General features: G+C 53.4%; 1 protein-coding gene across 1 annotated transcript in view; it reads left to right on the top strand.

Moving 5' to 3' along the window:
- The first annotated feature begins 2489 nt into the window (after positions 1 to 2489).
- Positions 2490 to 13876, top strand: part of TNPO3 (transportin 3) — a 16248-nt gene continuing 4861 nt past the window's right edge. Inside the window, exons 1-17 of the mRNA XM_031552557.1 lie at positions 2490 to 2713; positions 3369 to 3442; positions 3683 to 3839; positions 4663 to 4806; positions 5524 to 5699; positions 7091 to 7229; positions 7770 to 7916; positions 8140 to 8247; positions 8385 to 8476; positions 9015 to 9154; positions 9235 to 9426; positions 11013 to 11104; positions 11227 to 11303; positions 11796 to 11856; positions 11936 to 12076; positions 12713 to 12829; positions 13184 to 13278. Coding sequence (XP_031408417.1) covers positions 2591 to 2713; positions 3369 to 3442; positions 3683 to 3839; positions 4663 to 4806; positions 5524 to 5699; positions 7091 to 7229; positions 7770 to 7916; positions 8140 to 8247; positions 8385 to 8476; positions 9015 to 9154; positions 9235 to 9426; positions 11013 to 11104; positions 11227 to 11303; positions 11796 to 11856; positions 11936 to 12076; positions 12713 to 12829; positions 13184 to 13278 — 2075 coding nt within the window. The 5' untranslated portion in view covers positions 2490 to 2590. The remainder of the gene's footprint in view (positions 2714 to 3368; positions 3443 to 3682; positions 3840 to 4662; positions 4807 to 5523; positions 5700 to 7090; positions 7230 to 7769; positions 7917 to 8139; positions 8248 to 8384; positions 8477 to 9014; positions 9155 to 9234; positions 9427 to 11012; positions 11105 to 11226; positions 11304 to 11795; positions 11857 to 11935; positions 12077 to 12712; positions 12830 to 13183; positions 13279 to 13876) is intronic.

The following is a 13876-nucleotide window of genomic DNA, read 5'->3' as shown; positions in this document are numbered from 1 at the left end:
TTGGAGCTGGAGAGGCAACGGTTCTGGAAGGCGGAGGAGGGGTGGGGTGGTGTGGGGAGTGGCTCCGAGGTGGTTCCGGTGCTCCCCCCAGGAATCTCTCGGTACCTGCCTAGGAGAGACTCAGTGCTCCCAGGAGTGTTCCGGACCCCCCCCAGGAGGTCCCCGGTGCCCCCCAGGAGATCCTCTGTGCTCCTAGCATGGCCGTGATTCCCCTCGGGGCATCCCGGTGTCCTCCAGGACTTACTTCATTCCCCCTAGGAGGGTTCCTGGTGCTTCTAATACAGTTCTGGTGCCCCGCAGGGTGTCCCGATGCCCTCCAGGAGGTCCCTGGGGTTCTTGGTATGGCTCTGATGGCCCGAGGAGTGTCCTGGTGCCCTCCAAGAGTTTCCCAGTATCCACTAAGAGATCCCCAGTGCTCCTGGTACAAGCTTGGTGGTGCCTAGTGCTTCTGTGCTGTTCTCCAGGAATGTCGTGGTGACCCTAGGAGGTCCCCTGAGTTCCTGATACAATCTCAGTGCCCCCCAGGAGAACACTGGTGCTCCTGGAATGGCCCTGATACCGCCCAACAGGTCCTTGATTTACTTCTGTACACTCCAGTATCCCCAGGACACTCCCTCTGCTCCAAATATGGCTTTGGAGCCCCCCAAGAGTGTCCTGGTGCTCCTGGAATGGCCCCGATTCCCCCTGAAGATCTACAGTTCCCCCCACGACATACCTAATGCTTCTGGTATGGATTTGGTGTCCCCCAGAGCTTCCCTTAGGAGTGTCCCAGTGACTACAGGAGGTCCACAGTGCCCCCCAGGTGCTTCTGGAGCGGCTGTGGTATCCCCCCAGGGTCAGGTGGCCGAGGCCAGGCTGAGCTGGTGCCAAGATCTTGTCACCAGAATCCCGTTAGGGACCATCTCACATTAATTCTTCTCTGATGCTCCGGATTGGCAGCAATGGAGCTGTGCAGAAGTTGACCTGCAGAGCACGTGGGGCTGTGGGCTTTGGGGAGAAGATAAAAACTCAAATGCTTTCAGTGTTCTCCTGCCTCACTGATGTCCCATGGATGTAACCAAACTCCTAGTGAGCGTTTTGTGGCCGCTGCTGTGCGTAGAGCAGCGAACGTGGTTGTTTTTTTGTGGTGGTTTGGTGCAGTGTGGTTGTGCTTTGAGGTAGACTTTTGGCTTAGTGATAGGTGGGAGCCAGGCAGGGCTCATGTTGATGGCTCATTCTGATACGGTGTTCCTTGGTTCTATTCCTAAAATTAATGAAATGAGAATAGTGTGGAAGTGGATAGTAGAAGTAGTACCTCTGAATTAACCTTAAAGAACTCCAGATCTGTCAATCAAAGCATGCTGGAAATAACATCTGGGTACTTCCCCAGACAGCAGCTGCATCAGAGCAACCGACCCCGTGTTCGGCACCGTGACACTGATCATCCCCACAGAGAAACCCTGCAGGTGGATGTGCCACCACAGAGTGGAGCACTGGGCTGAGCTCCTGCCTGAAACAGGGATGCGAAATCATGGGATCGTTAAGGTTCTTTTTCAGATGCACTTTCAGCTCAGCTGTTGGGATTCATCTCTGAAAGTTGGGTGCTCTCAGGTGCTCTGAGAGCAGCGTTTCTCTTTGCTAGGGTGGTGGTCTTTGTTAGGGTCTTGGTCTTCATTTGAATGGTGGTCTTTGGCAGCTGTCTTTGTTTGGCATTGGTCTTTGTTTGGGTGGTGATCTTTGTTAGGGCCTTGGTCGTTGTTGGGCTGCCCATCTTTATTGTTGGGGTGCTTCTCATCCCCTTCAACACCCATCTTCAGCTCCAGAGTTGGCCTTCCGGGTTGTGCTCCTCTTGCTATTCAGGTTTTGCAGCCCAAAGTCATTTTTGAAGCCCAGGGTGGGATCAGGAAGTGAAAGAAATCCTCACACAGGCTCTGGGATGATGTGGATCGGTGATGGAGCCGAGTCTGGGGAAAGGGAGGAGTGAGCCTTGATTTTCAATATGCAGTTGGGGGTTTAGGTTTAGGGTTAGGATTTTAGGTTTAGCATTAGAGTTAGCATTTTAGGATTAGTGTGTTTTAGGAGTTAGTGTGTGAGGGTTGGCATTGAGAAGGTTTGGAACAAGGTGGGCTTAAGGCCCCTTCCACCCCAAACCACTGAGGGGCTGCAGGGCCCACCTAGCCTGAACCATTCTCCAATTCCTTGATGGATCAACCGCTTTCCAGCCTCACTTCCCATCAGCCAAACCTTTGGGACTGTGTCTGGTGCATGCAGCAATGGGAAACGTGATCCAGGGAGCTGTTGGGGCTGAGGGAAAGAAAGGTGGATTTCAGAGGAACGAAGTATTACTTTTTAAGCAATTTCACTGAAATGAAAACTGGCATTCCAGCTGAGTGCCACCATCAGCCTCAGCCCCGTGGTCCAGTGTTCAGTATCCCAATATTTGGTGATGAGGAGCTCACTGTAGCGCTAACAGTGTTGGCGCAGGGGATGAGGAAGTGTGTTTGCATCTTTAGGAATCTCCCTTCACCCACAGGTGCACGCCTGGGAGATCTCAGACCAGCTCCTGCAGATCCGGCAGGATGTGGAGTCGTGCTACTTTGCAGCACAGACGATGAAGATGAAGATCCAGACCTCATTCTACGAGCTCCCCACCGACTCGCACGCATCTCTGCGTGATTCTTTGCTGTCTCACATCCAGAACTTGAAGGACCTCTCACCGGTCATCGTCACCCAGGTAGAGGGAGGCTCTGGGACTGCTTCCAGTGGGGTTAGGGCTTCCCCTGGAGTGGGTACTGCTGATTTTTTCCACCAGAGCTCTTTTCAAAGGTCTCTTTGGCTGCTTTTCCTCCATCGTAGAGCAAGAAGAGAGGAGAACACTGGTGCCATGCTGCCAGGCATAGGATGCTATTCCCCGTCTCCATTTGATAACTGTATTTAAACTGATCAATGCTTTGTCCCCGTTGATTTGATTTCTGTATCCCCTGTGGACACTGTTGTGTTCTGGGAAACCCCTCCCATCCCATTATCCCAAATCTCAGCAGTGCTGTGCGGTCCGGCCAAGGCTTTAAATAACCCAGCACCAAGCATGGGGCACCGAGCCTGCATCAGCCACACAGCAGGGCAATTGGGATGCCAAACCTGAGCTCATTTTTCCTCCAGTACTATTGGAACACAGACAGCAAACTGGAGGAAGGGAGTCTGTAGAGCTCCTCCTGCCAGCTGGCTAGGAATGCCCCTCCAGAACTGAGGTGGAGGTGCTTGGTGAGATGGGATGGCTGTGAGCAGAGGGGAAGACATTGCTGTTGTGGCTTTACCACAAACACCCCTGAATGAGGGACTTTTGAGGGTTTTGCACCTCCACTCCAAGCTGTGTTTTCTCTCCTTTCCAGCTCGCTTTAGCAATAGCAGACCTCGCCCTGCAGATGGCTTCTTGGAAGGGCTGTGTGCAGACGCTGGTCGAAAAGTAAGTGATGGTTGTGTTTGTTAGTGGGTAGACCCATGAGATCCGAAAAGACACGTGGCAGAAAATGGGGCAGCAATGGGGGTGTTTCCGTGGCTCTGTCAGTAATGAGGAGCTTCTGAGATCGCCTCCAAATAGAGGTGGAATTCCCATCCATCTCTCCATGCGTGACAGCATTTAGGATTTCCACATCTGCTTTTCTGTCCCCTGCCCACGTGCTCTCCATGCTCCGTTTGCTTCCAGGTACAGCAATGATGTCACCTCACTGCCCTTCCTGCTGGAAATCCTCACGGTGCTGCCCGAGGAGGTGCACAGCCGCTCGCTGCGCATCGGGGCCAACCGCCGCACCGAGATCATCGAAGACTTGGCCTACTACTCCAGCACTGTTGTCTCACTGCTGGTAAGGGCATGTGCAGCAGTACGATCTCCATTGGGTCTCCTCCTGATGCAGTTTCCCTTCCACCCCAAACAGTTCTGGGATCTGTTGGTCCCTTTCACCCCAAACCCTGCTGGGATTGGAAGTCCCTTCCACTCAGACAGTTCTGGGATTGGAGATCCTTTCCACACCAAACCATTCCGGGATGGAAGGTCCCCTTCACCCCAAACCGTTGTGGGATTGAGGTCCCTTCTACCCCAAACCAGTCTGGGATGGAAGGTCCCCTTCTCCCCAAACCATAGTAGGATTGGAGGTCCCTTCCACACCAAACCATTCTGGGATGGAAGGTCCCCTTCTCCCCAAACCATAGTAGGATTGGAGGTCCCTTCTACCCCAAACCAGTCTGGGATGGAAGGTTCCCTTTACCCCTTCAAACCACTGTAGGATTGAAGGTCCCAAACCATTCACCAATTTGTCTTCTGGCTCTCAGTGTTTGAGTACAGATAATCCTTAATCTCATGACTGTGGGTCCAGCGATGGGCTGGACAGAAGTGCAAAATCTGCCTTTGGAATTTATGAACCCAGTGAGGATCTCTGGGAGCCCAGCCTGGTCTTTTGGGTGCCTTAGGATCCTAGAGTCATCAAACCATGAAATACCTCAAGTTGGAAGGGACCTGTGAGCATTGTTGAGTCCAACTCCTGGCTTTGCTTGGCACCACCCAAAACCCAAACCCTGCATCCCTTGGGGGATGTGAAGGTCACCCTGCAGAGTCTCCAGGATGGGTGTCTTTCCCAACCTCATTTTCCCAAATCGTGTGTGCTGTAAGTGGTTCTTGTTTTGCTGTAGATGACATGTGTGGAGAAAGCAGGCAACGATGAGAAGATGCTCATCAAAATCTTCCGGTGCCTGGGGAGCTGGTTCAACCTGGGAGTCCTGGACAGCACCTTCATGGCCAACAGCAAGCTGCTGTCACTCCTTTTTGAGGTGCTGGTGAGTATCCCTGTTGCTGAGGTGCTCTTAAATCCATCTGATGCTGCTTCTCTGCCTACAGCTCCATCCCCTGTGTTGGGTGGGAATGCTCTGGGCTCCCAATTTTTGGGGTTGGCGTGGCTGAGGAATGCCGTTTCCAGCCTGTCTGGGGGTCACCACCATGGCCAAGTTTGCACCTTGGTCATTGTTTTGCCATCGTCATGGATCGAAGTTTCAAGGTTGCTTTTGGTTTTAGGAGTTGTCTGTATTCCTTGGGAAGGAGAAAAATGCATTTTTTTGGTCTGTATTTTTCTTTGAACAAACTGCATTTGCTTAGCACGGAAATCGATGCTGAAAATCCTCCAGGTTTTCAGCAGAAAATTTAATTCTCTTGCTGACACTTTTACTGCTTAATTCCAAAAGAGTTTCTGTGCTTTTATGCACGTGGCAGAGCACCGGCAGCAAAGGGATTCTGACGTTTTCTAGAGCTGCAGCCCCCATGTTGTATCACTTCCTCCCCTCGTTAACAGGAAGCTCATTTGCATCTGTTCCGTGGTGCAAATTAAACAAATGATGAAACAAGCGCTCCTCTCAGCAGGAGAAGGAGCAGACAACACTCATGCTGCAGAAATGCATGTCCTGCAGTGCTCTGGGCTGCCCCGTGTGCCAACATAACTTATAGATCTGTCTGATTCCCCCGAAACTATCCTCCCTTTTTCCTCTTCCTCCTTCTTGCAGCAACAAGACAAGACTTCCTCCAACCTGCACGAGGCCGCCTCGGACTGCGTCTGCTCGGCGCTCTACGCCATTGAGAATGTGGAGACCAACTTGCCCCTGGCCCTGCAGCTCTTCCAGGGGGTCCTTACACTCGAGAGTGCCTACCACATGGCCGTGGCACGGGAGGACCTGGACAAGTGAGTGACCGTGGCTGGAGCAGCAGGAGTTGGCTGCTGTGCTCTCTGATGCGGTTATTTTGAGGATTTGCTGCATCTGGGTTTTTCCGTCCTTTCTCACCTTTGTGTCCTGTCCGTGGTTCTGTGATTCCAAAAATCTCCTCCCTCTGTTCTGAGTTCAAAGCAGCTGAGTTGCTCATATTTGAAGATGTTTCTCCAAAGCAAAAGGCACCTGAAACTGTTAGGGATCTCGAATCCACTGGGTATCCCAACATAACAACGGAATCCCAAACCCACTGGGAATCCCAGCGCAACAAGAAGATCCTGAAACCGTTGAAGATCTCAACCCACTGGGGATCCCAACACAACAAGAAGATCCCAAAACTGTTAGAGATTTCAAACCCATTGAGGATCCCAAAACAGGATCTGGAAACCACTGGAGATCCCAACACAAAAAGATCCCAAACTCATGGGGGATCTAAATTCAGCAAGAAGCACTCGAAGCTGTTGGGGATCCCAACAGGATCACAACAACAGGAAGATCCCAAACCCACTGGGGATCCCAAACCCATGGAGAGTCTCAGTGCAGTGAGAAGCACCTGAAGCTGTTGGGGATTTAAATGCAAGGAGAAGCACTTGAAGCTGCTGGGGATCCCAAGCCAATGGGAAATCCCAACACAACAAGAAGATCCCAAGCCCTATGAGGTTCATAACAAGAAGCCCCCGAACCCCTCTAGGAATCCCAATCCAAGAAGATCCCATGCCCACTGGAGATTCCAACTCAACAAGAAGATCCCAACCCTTTTTCTCACCTTTCTTTTCTTCCCATGGTTCTATGGTTTCCTAACATCTCCCCACATTTTGAACTTGAAGGCTTGAAGCAACACAGCAGGGACAGGGACAGAGCCAGGTCACAAATCCAAAATCTCCTTCATAGACTGGTTTGGGGTAGAAGGGGCCTTCAATCTCAGAAGGGTTTGAGGTGGAAAAAATCTTCCATTCCAGAGTGTCAGGGATTATGCATTTACCTTTTTTTATTTTGGGGATTATTGCTTCTTCCAGGAGCATATTGGGTTGGTTTATAACATAGTCGTGTGTTTTTCCTTGGGTTCATCGCTCCTTCCTTGGGCTGGTTTGTTGAGGATAATTGATAATTGTGTTTGTTTGGGATGATTGTTCCTTCCTGGAGCACTTTGGGTTAATTTGTCTTTGGGCTCATGCGGGATTTGGGGTTAATTTGGGACCATTGCTCCTTCCTGGAGCACTTTGAGTTGGTTGTGTCGATGGACGCTCGAACAGTTGGTGGCATCCCATGGTCTGAAATGGGTTCTGGGACACATTACCCTCACTGCCCACTCCATGCTCCCCATGGACCATCTCCCCTGACCCACACTTTGCCTTTTCCTCCCCAGGGTGCTCAACTACTGCCGTGTGTTTACCGAACTCTGCGAGACCTTCCTGGACAAGATTGTCTGCACGCCGGGCCAGGGGCTGGGCGACCTGCGGACGCTGGAGCTGCTGCTGATCTGTGCAGGGCACCCACAGTACGAGGTGTGCACGGGGTCGGCTCCTCCTTGTCTCTCATCTTCTCCATTGGTTGTCCTTGTGAAGAGAGCTCCAGCCTCCTCATGGCCACCCTTTAAATCCTGGGGGTGCTGCGATGAGGTCTCGCTGAGCCTCGTCTTCTCCAGGATGATGAGACCCAACTCCTGTCCTTTCTTAGAGAGCAGATTCATCCTGGCCTTCCTTTTGGGGCAGGTCATTCAGCTCATGCCATCCTTCTTGTAGAGCAGGTCACTTCTTCTATCTCATCCTGTCTTTCTTGTAGGGTAGGTCACTCCTCCATCCCATCTCATCCCATCCTTCTTGTAGGGGGCAAATTTTAGATGACCTCTGGGTTTAAAACCCTTTTTTAATTGTCAAGGAGCTTGATGAAGCTGTAAGAACCACTCAGTGTTTTGCTGTGAGTGGAAGAAGCAGCATTGCCGATAGAAATCCACAATCCCATAAACCCTCAGAGACCCTGTATGGGAAGCCCTGCAGGCAGTGTTGATAACAAACCCTGAATTTCTCTCCTCGCTTCCCATCCAGGTGGTCGAAATCTCCTTTAACTTCTGGTACCGCCTGGGGGAGCACCTGTACAAGACAGAGGATGCCGTCATCCACAGCATCTTCAAAGCCTACATCCAACGCCTGCTGCACGCCCTGGCCCGGCACTGCCAGCTCGACTCAGACCACGTAAGGCCACATTTTTTGTGTCATTTTCTGTCTTCCTCTTGCTGCGTTTCCTCTGGTCCCCATCCCACTTCCCTGCAGTATTTCCCACATTGAGACACGCTCCGCTGTGTCCTCCCAGAGGTGTTTCTGCTGGGACATGCCTTGTTGGAGGCTGGGGGCTCCTCCTCCCTTCCCACCCTTCTTCCTCTCTCCCATTTTGTTCTCCTTATCCCCTCTATCCCAGGAGGGTGTCCCAGAGGAGACAGATGACTTCGGCGAGTTCCGGATGCGTGTCTCAGACCTGGTCAAGGACCTCATCTTCCTGGTGGGCTCGGTGGAATGCTTCGCACAGGTGGGTCTGCATTACCTCCCCGTGTCCTTAAACACGCAGACACAGATACAGGGTCCCAAAACAGTGGGCTCACTATTTTGGGGTGAGATGGGTGATTTTGGGGCTTATTTTCTTGGTTTGTTCTCTCCCCCTTGCAGCTCTATGCAACACTGAAAGACGGCAATCCACCCTGGGAGGTGACGGAGGCTGTCCTCTTCATCATGGCCTCCATCGCCAAGAGCGTTGACCAGTGAGTGGTGCTGGAGGTCTTTGTAGAGTTCATGGGTGCTATTTCCAAACTGGGGATCCTCTGTGATCCCGTTTCTGAAACTGGGAACATTCTGTAATTGTATTTCCAAACTGGGGAGTGCTTTGTGATTCCATTTCCGAACTGAAGAACAGATACATTTGGACTTCATTTCCAACTCAGGGTGCTCTCTGATTCCATTCCTGGGATATTCTGTGATTCTATCCCCAGTCCAGGATATATTGTTGTGCTATTCCCAAACTGGAGATGTTCTGTGACTGCATTCCCAACCCAAGATGCTCTAATTCCCTTCTCAAATTGGGATTCCCTCCCCAGACTGGGACATTCTGTGACTACATTTCCAACCTAGGCTGCTGTGTGATTCTGTTCCCACTAGGGATGCTCCACATTTTGATGCCAACACTGGCTGCCTCCATGTGCAGGGGTATCTTTGTGGAGTCAGGGGGTCAGGACCCTGCTAATCCCTCTGCCTTGTCCTAAATCATCTTCCTCATCCTAATCCACCCACCTCATCCTGCAGGGAGAACAACCCGACGCTGGTGGAGGTTCTGGAGGGAGTGGTCCGTCTCCCTGAGACGGTGCACACGGCCGTGCGCTACACCAGCATCGAGCTGGTGGGCGAGATGAGCGAAGTGGTGGACAGGAACCCACAGTTCCTGGGTCAGTCCCTCCCAGCGACCCCCTTCCTTGCTCCCTGCCCCACTCCCTGTACTCACCCCATGAGTTTTCCCCTTCCGCAGACCCTGTGCTGGGCTACCTGATGAAGGGACTGTGTGACCGGCGGTTGGCTTCAGCCGCAGCCAAGGCCATCCACAACATCTGCTCGGTGTGCCGTGACCACATGGCACAGCATTTCACCGGGCTGCTGGAGATTGCCCGCTCCCTCGACTCCTTCACGCTGTCCCCGGAGGCTGCAGTTGGGCTCCTCAAGGGTGAGTGAGGCAGGAGGGGGCCTTGACTGGGCCAAGTCAGGCTCTGGATGGGCTGCATCAATGGGCTGTGTCCAGTTGGTCAATAGGGCCGTGTTGGATGGTGGTCAATGGGGCAATATCCAGTTGGTCAATGGGGCCTCATTCAGTAATGGTCAGTGGGGCTGTGTCCATTTGTTCAAGGGGCCGTGTTGCATGGTGGTCAGTGGGCTGTGTCTAGTTGGTCCGTGGGGCCGTGTTGGATGGTGGTCAATGGGGCAACATCCGGTTGGTCAGTAGGGCCATGTTGGGTGGTGGTCAATGGGGCAACATCCAGTTGGTCAACAGGGCCTCATTGGGTAATGGTCCGTGGGGCCACATCCAGTTGGTCAATGGGGAAATGTTGCATGGTGATCAGTGAGATTATGTCCTGTTGGTCAGCAGGACCATGTTAGATGGTGGTCAGCAGGGACGCATCCAGTTTGTCAACTTGGCCACGTTGGGTGATGGTCGATGGAGCTGTGCCTTGTTGGTCAATGGGGCCGTGTTGGGTGGTGGTCAGCAGGGCTGTGTCCTGATGGTCAGCAGGGCTGTGTTGGGTGGTGGTCGACAGAACTGCATCCAGTTGATCAGCAGGGCCATGTTGGATGGTGGTCAATGGGTCTGTGTCCAGCTGACCGATGAGGCTGTGTTGGGTGGTGGCCAACAGGACTGTGTTGGCTGGTGGCTGATGGAGCTGCATCCAGTTGGTTGCATCTTTCTTCTCCCAAGTTGTGAGGAACAGGACGTGAGGAAATGGCCTCAGGTTGTGCCAGGGGAGGGTTAGGTTGGGGGTAAGGAAAAATTCCTGCTCTGGGAGGGTTGTGAAGCACTGAGATGGCAGCCCAGGGCAGGAGCTGAGTCCCCAGCCCTGGAGGGACTGAAGGGACTCGTGGACGTGGTGCGTGGGGACGTGGCCCAGCAGTGGGCTGGGCAGTGCCAGATGAGTGGTAGGATATGATGCCCTTCAAGGTCTCCTCCAACCCACATGATCCCCTGGTGCTGTGGGCTGTAGGAGGTGTCCCTGTCCTTGGCAGGGTTTGGGACTGTACGGTCTGTAGAGTCCCTTCCACCTCAAACGTTTGTGGGACTGGAGATCCCTTCCACCCCAAACAGTTTTGGGATTGGAGGTCTCTTCCACCCCAAACTGTTGTAGATGTGAAGGTCCATTCCACCCCAAATAGTTCTGGGACATAAAGTCTGTTCCCTTCTTGTGTTGGGATCCCCAGTAGGCTCTGGTGCTTCTCACTCTGTTGGGATCTGCAGAGGGTGTTTGGGATCTTCCTGCTGTATTGATGTACCTGATGGCTTCAGGTGCTTCTCACTGCACTGGGGTCCCTGATGCCTTGGGGTCCATCTTGCTTTGTAGGAACAATCTTAATAACAAGGCAGCCATGGGGCTTGTGCAGAGGGAGCTGCATGGAAGGAGTGTGTGCCTAAAGAGGCAAAATAGTGTTTTTCCACTCATGTTGCAATACAAACAGCGTTGGCTTTGCTGCCCCCCACCCCAAAACACCATCCCCTTCCTCACGAGGCTGTTTTAGGGTCGGACCCATGCCTTTGTCTTGCAGGGACGGCGTTGGTCCTCGCCAGGCTGCCCCTGGAGAAGATCTCTGAGTGCCTGAGCGAGCTGTGCGCCGTGCAAGTGCTCGCCCTGAAGAAGGTACAGCCTCAGCACCAGTCCCCAGATGGCAGTGACATTCTGTGACCATCCACCTGTGTGGTGCTGCCACTGGGGACACCACCACTGATTCCCCCTTTCCCCCTCGTGTCCCTTTTCTGCAGCTGCTCTCACAGGAGCCGAGCAACGGGCTCTCCTCCGACCCCACTGTGCCCCTGGATCGCCTCGCCGTCATCTTCAGGTCTGAGGTGTTCTTATCCATGTTGTGCTGCCATCCTGCTCCCGCTGTGTCCCAGTTGTGTCCCCATCATGTCCTGGTCATGTCCCCATTCCATCCTGGTTGTGTTTCCATCATATCCCAGTCATGTCTTTGACGTGTCCTACTCATGTCTTGGTCATGTCCCCATCCTATCCTGATTGTGTCCCTATCCTGTCTCATTCATGACCCAGTCTTGTCCCCATTCTGTCCTGGCTGTGTCCCTGTCTTATCCCCATCCTATTCCAGTAAAGTCGGTGTATTGTCCCAGTTGTGTTTGCATATTGTCTCTGTACTGTCCTGGTTGTGTCCCCATTCCATCCTAGTCATATCCCCGTGTTGTCCCTATCCTGTCCTCATCCTGTCACCATTCTGTCCCTGTCTTGTCCCTGTCCTGTCCCGATCATGCTGTTGTGTCCTCATTCTGTCTCATTTGTGTCCTATCGGAGGCACTTAACCCCACTCTGCTCCTGGCAGGCACACCAACCCCATTGTGGAGAACGGGCAGATCCACCCGTGCCAAAAAGTCATCCAGGAGGTGAGCGCGGGCTGGGACCTGGCAGCACCCCCTGCGGTGATGTGGGGTGCTGGGGGTCACCTGGACTTTCTGCCCCCAGATCTGGCCCGTGCTGTCTGAGACCCTGAACAAGCACAGCGCCGATAACCGCATCGTGGAGCGCTGCTGCCGCTGCCTGCGCTTCGCCGTGCGCTGCGTGGGGAAGGGCTCTGCTGCACTGCTGCAGCCCCTGGTCACACAGGTTGTGGGGGGAGCAAGGGGTGTATGGAACTGCAGCTGGGACTGGGGAGGGAGGGATGGGAACTGGGGCTGGGAAGAGAAGGGTTGAAACCAATGGGATTGGGATTGCGGAGGGATGAGTGGGAACTGGGATTGGGATTGGGGAGGGAGGAGGGAAGCCAGTGAGATTGGGATTGGGAAGGGAGGGGTAGGGAACTGGGATCGGGACTGGGGAGGGAGGGAAGAAACCAAGTGGGATTGGAGGGAGTTGTGAGGGAAATGGGATTGGGAAGGGATAGGGGAAGCCAGATGGGATTGGGGAGGGTTGAGTGGGAATGGATTGGGATGAGGAGTGGAACTGGGGGGGAATAGGGGGAACTGGGATTTAGGGTTGGGGAGGAATGGAAGGAAAGGTTAATGGGGTTGGGATGGGATATATGGAACTGCATCTGGGATTAGGGAGGGATGTGGGAGTCTGAAGCTGGGATTGGGAAGGAATGCAGGGAACTTTCTGCGGTTGGAATGGGATGTGTGGAGTTTCAGCTGGAGTGGGGAAGGGATAAAACTGCACAGGTGGAACGGGAGAGGGGTGTGGGAAAGGAATGTATGGAGCTTCAGCTGGGATTGGGAAGGAGCTGCAGTGGTGTGTGCCCCACAGATGGTGAGCGTGTACCGGGCGCACCAGCACTCGTGCTTCCTGTACCTGGGCAGCATCCTGGTGGATGAGTATGGGATGGAGGAGGGCTGTCGGCAGGGGCTGCTCGACATGCTGCAGGTGGGGCTCATCCCAGCCCCTTTCTGCAATTTCTGAACCCCAATCCCTGCCCCAATCCTATAATGCCAGAACCCCAAACCTTGCCCTAGTCCTACAATTCCAGCTTCAATCCTGCAGTTCCAGAACCCCAATCCATCCCCAGTCCTACCATCCCTGTCCCAATCCTTCAATTCCAAAACCCCATCCCAGCCCCAATCCTACAATCCCAACCCCAAACCTATGAGCCCATGTCTGGGGAGACTGGGAGAGCAGCTTTGGGCTGCGGTTACCAAGTGACACAATTGACCCATACTCCTAACTACCAAGGATGCCCAATTAATTGCCAAGGAGCCTTAATGACTGGTGTCCCCCCAGGCTCTCTGCATCCCCACCTTCCAGCTCCTCGAGCAGCCCAGTGGCCTCCAGAACCATCCCGACACTGTGGATGACCTTTTCCGCCTCGCAGCCAGGTACCTTTGTCCCCATATCTCTGCATCCCCATACACACATCCCCATGTCCCTGAGTCCACATATCCCCGTTTCCATATCTCCATGTTCCTGCATCCCTGTGTAATCTACATTTCTGCATCTGCATGTCTCCAAGTCCTCCGTGTCCCTCTGTCCCTGCATTTTCTTGTTCCCAAGTCCTCTATGTCCCTTTGTCTAACTCTCCCTGCATGCCCATGTCCCCAGATCCTCTCTGTCTCCATGTCCTTGCATCCCCATGTCCCCCATTTCCCGCATCCCTATGTCCCCATGTCCTCCTTGTCCCCCTGTCCCCATATGACAACCCCATAACATGCTGTCATCACACCCCCCTGTCCCCCATGTCACATTATATCTCCCTATCCCTCTCCCCAGAACCCATTGTCCCCTGTTCCTATGTACCCATATCCCCCCATCTTAACCCCCCTGCCCCAAATCATATCCCCCCATCCCCTTATACCCATATCCCCCTGTCCCACTCCCCACATCATATCCCTCTGTCCCTATGCTCCCTCCGTCCCCACACTCCATCCCCTTGTCATATCCCCACACTCTCCTCTCCCCATACTCCCCACCCCCATC

This window comes from Meleagris gallopavo, chromosome 1 (genome assembly GCF_000146605.3).
Source record: "Meleagris gallopavo isolate NT-WF06-2002-E0010 breed Aviagen turkey brand Nicholas breeding stock chromosome 1, Turkey_5.1, whole genome shotgun sequence".
Lineage (NCBI taxonomy): Eukaryota > Metazoa > Chordata > Aves > Galliformes > Phasianidae > Meleagris > Meleagris gallopavo.
This window is presented reverse-complemented; position numbering and strand designations above follow the sequence as displayed.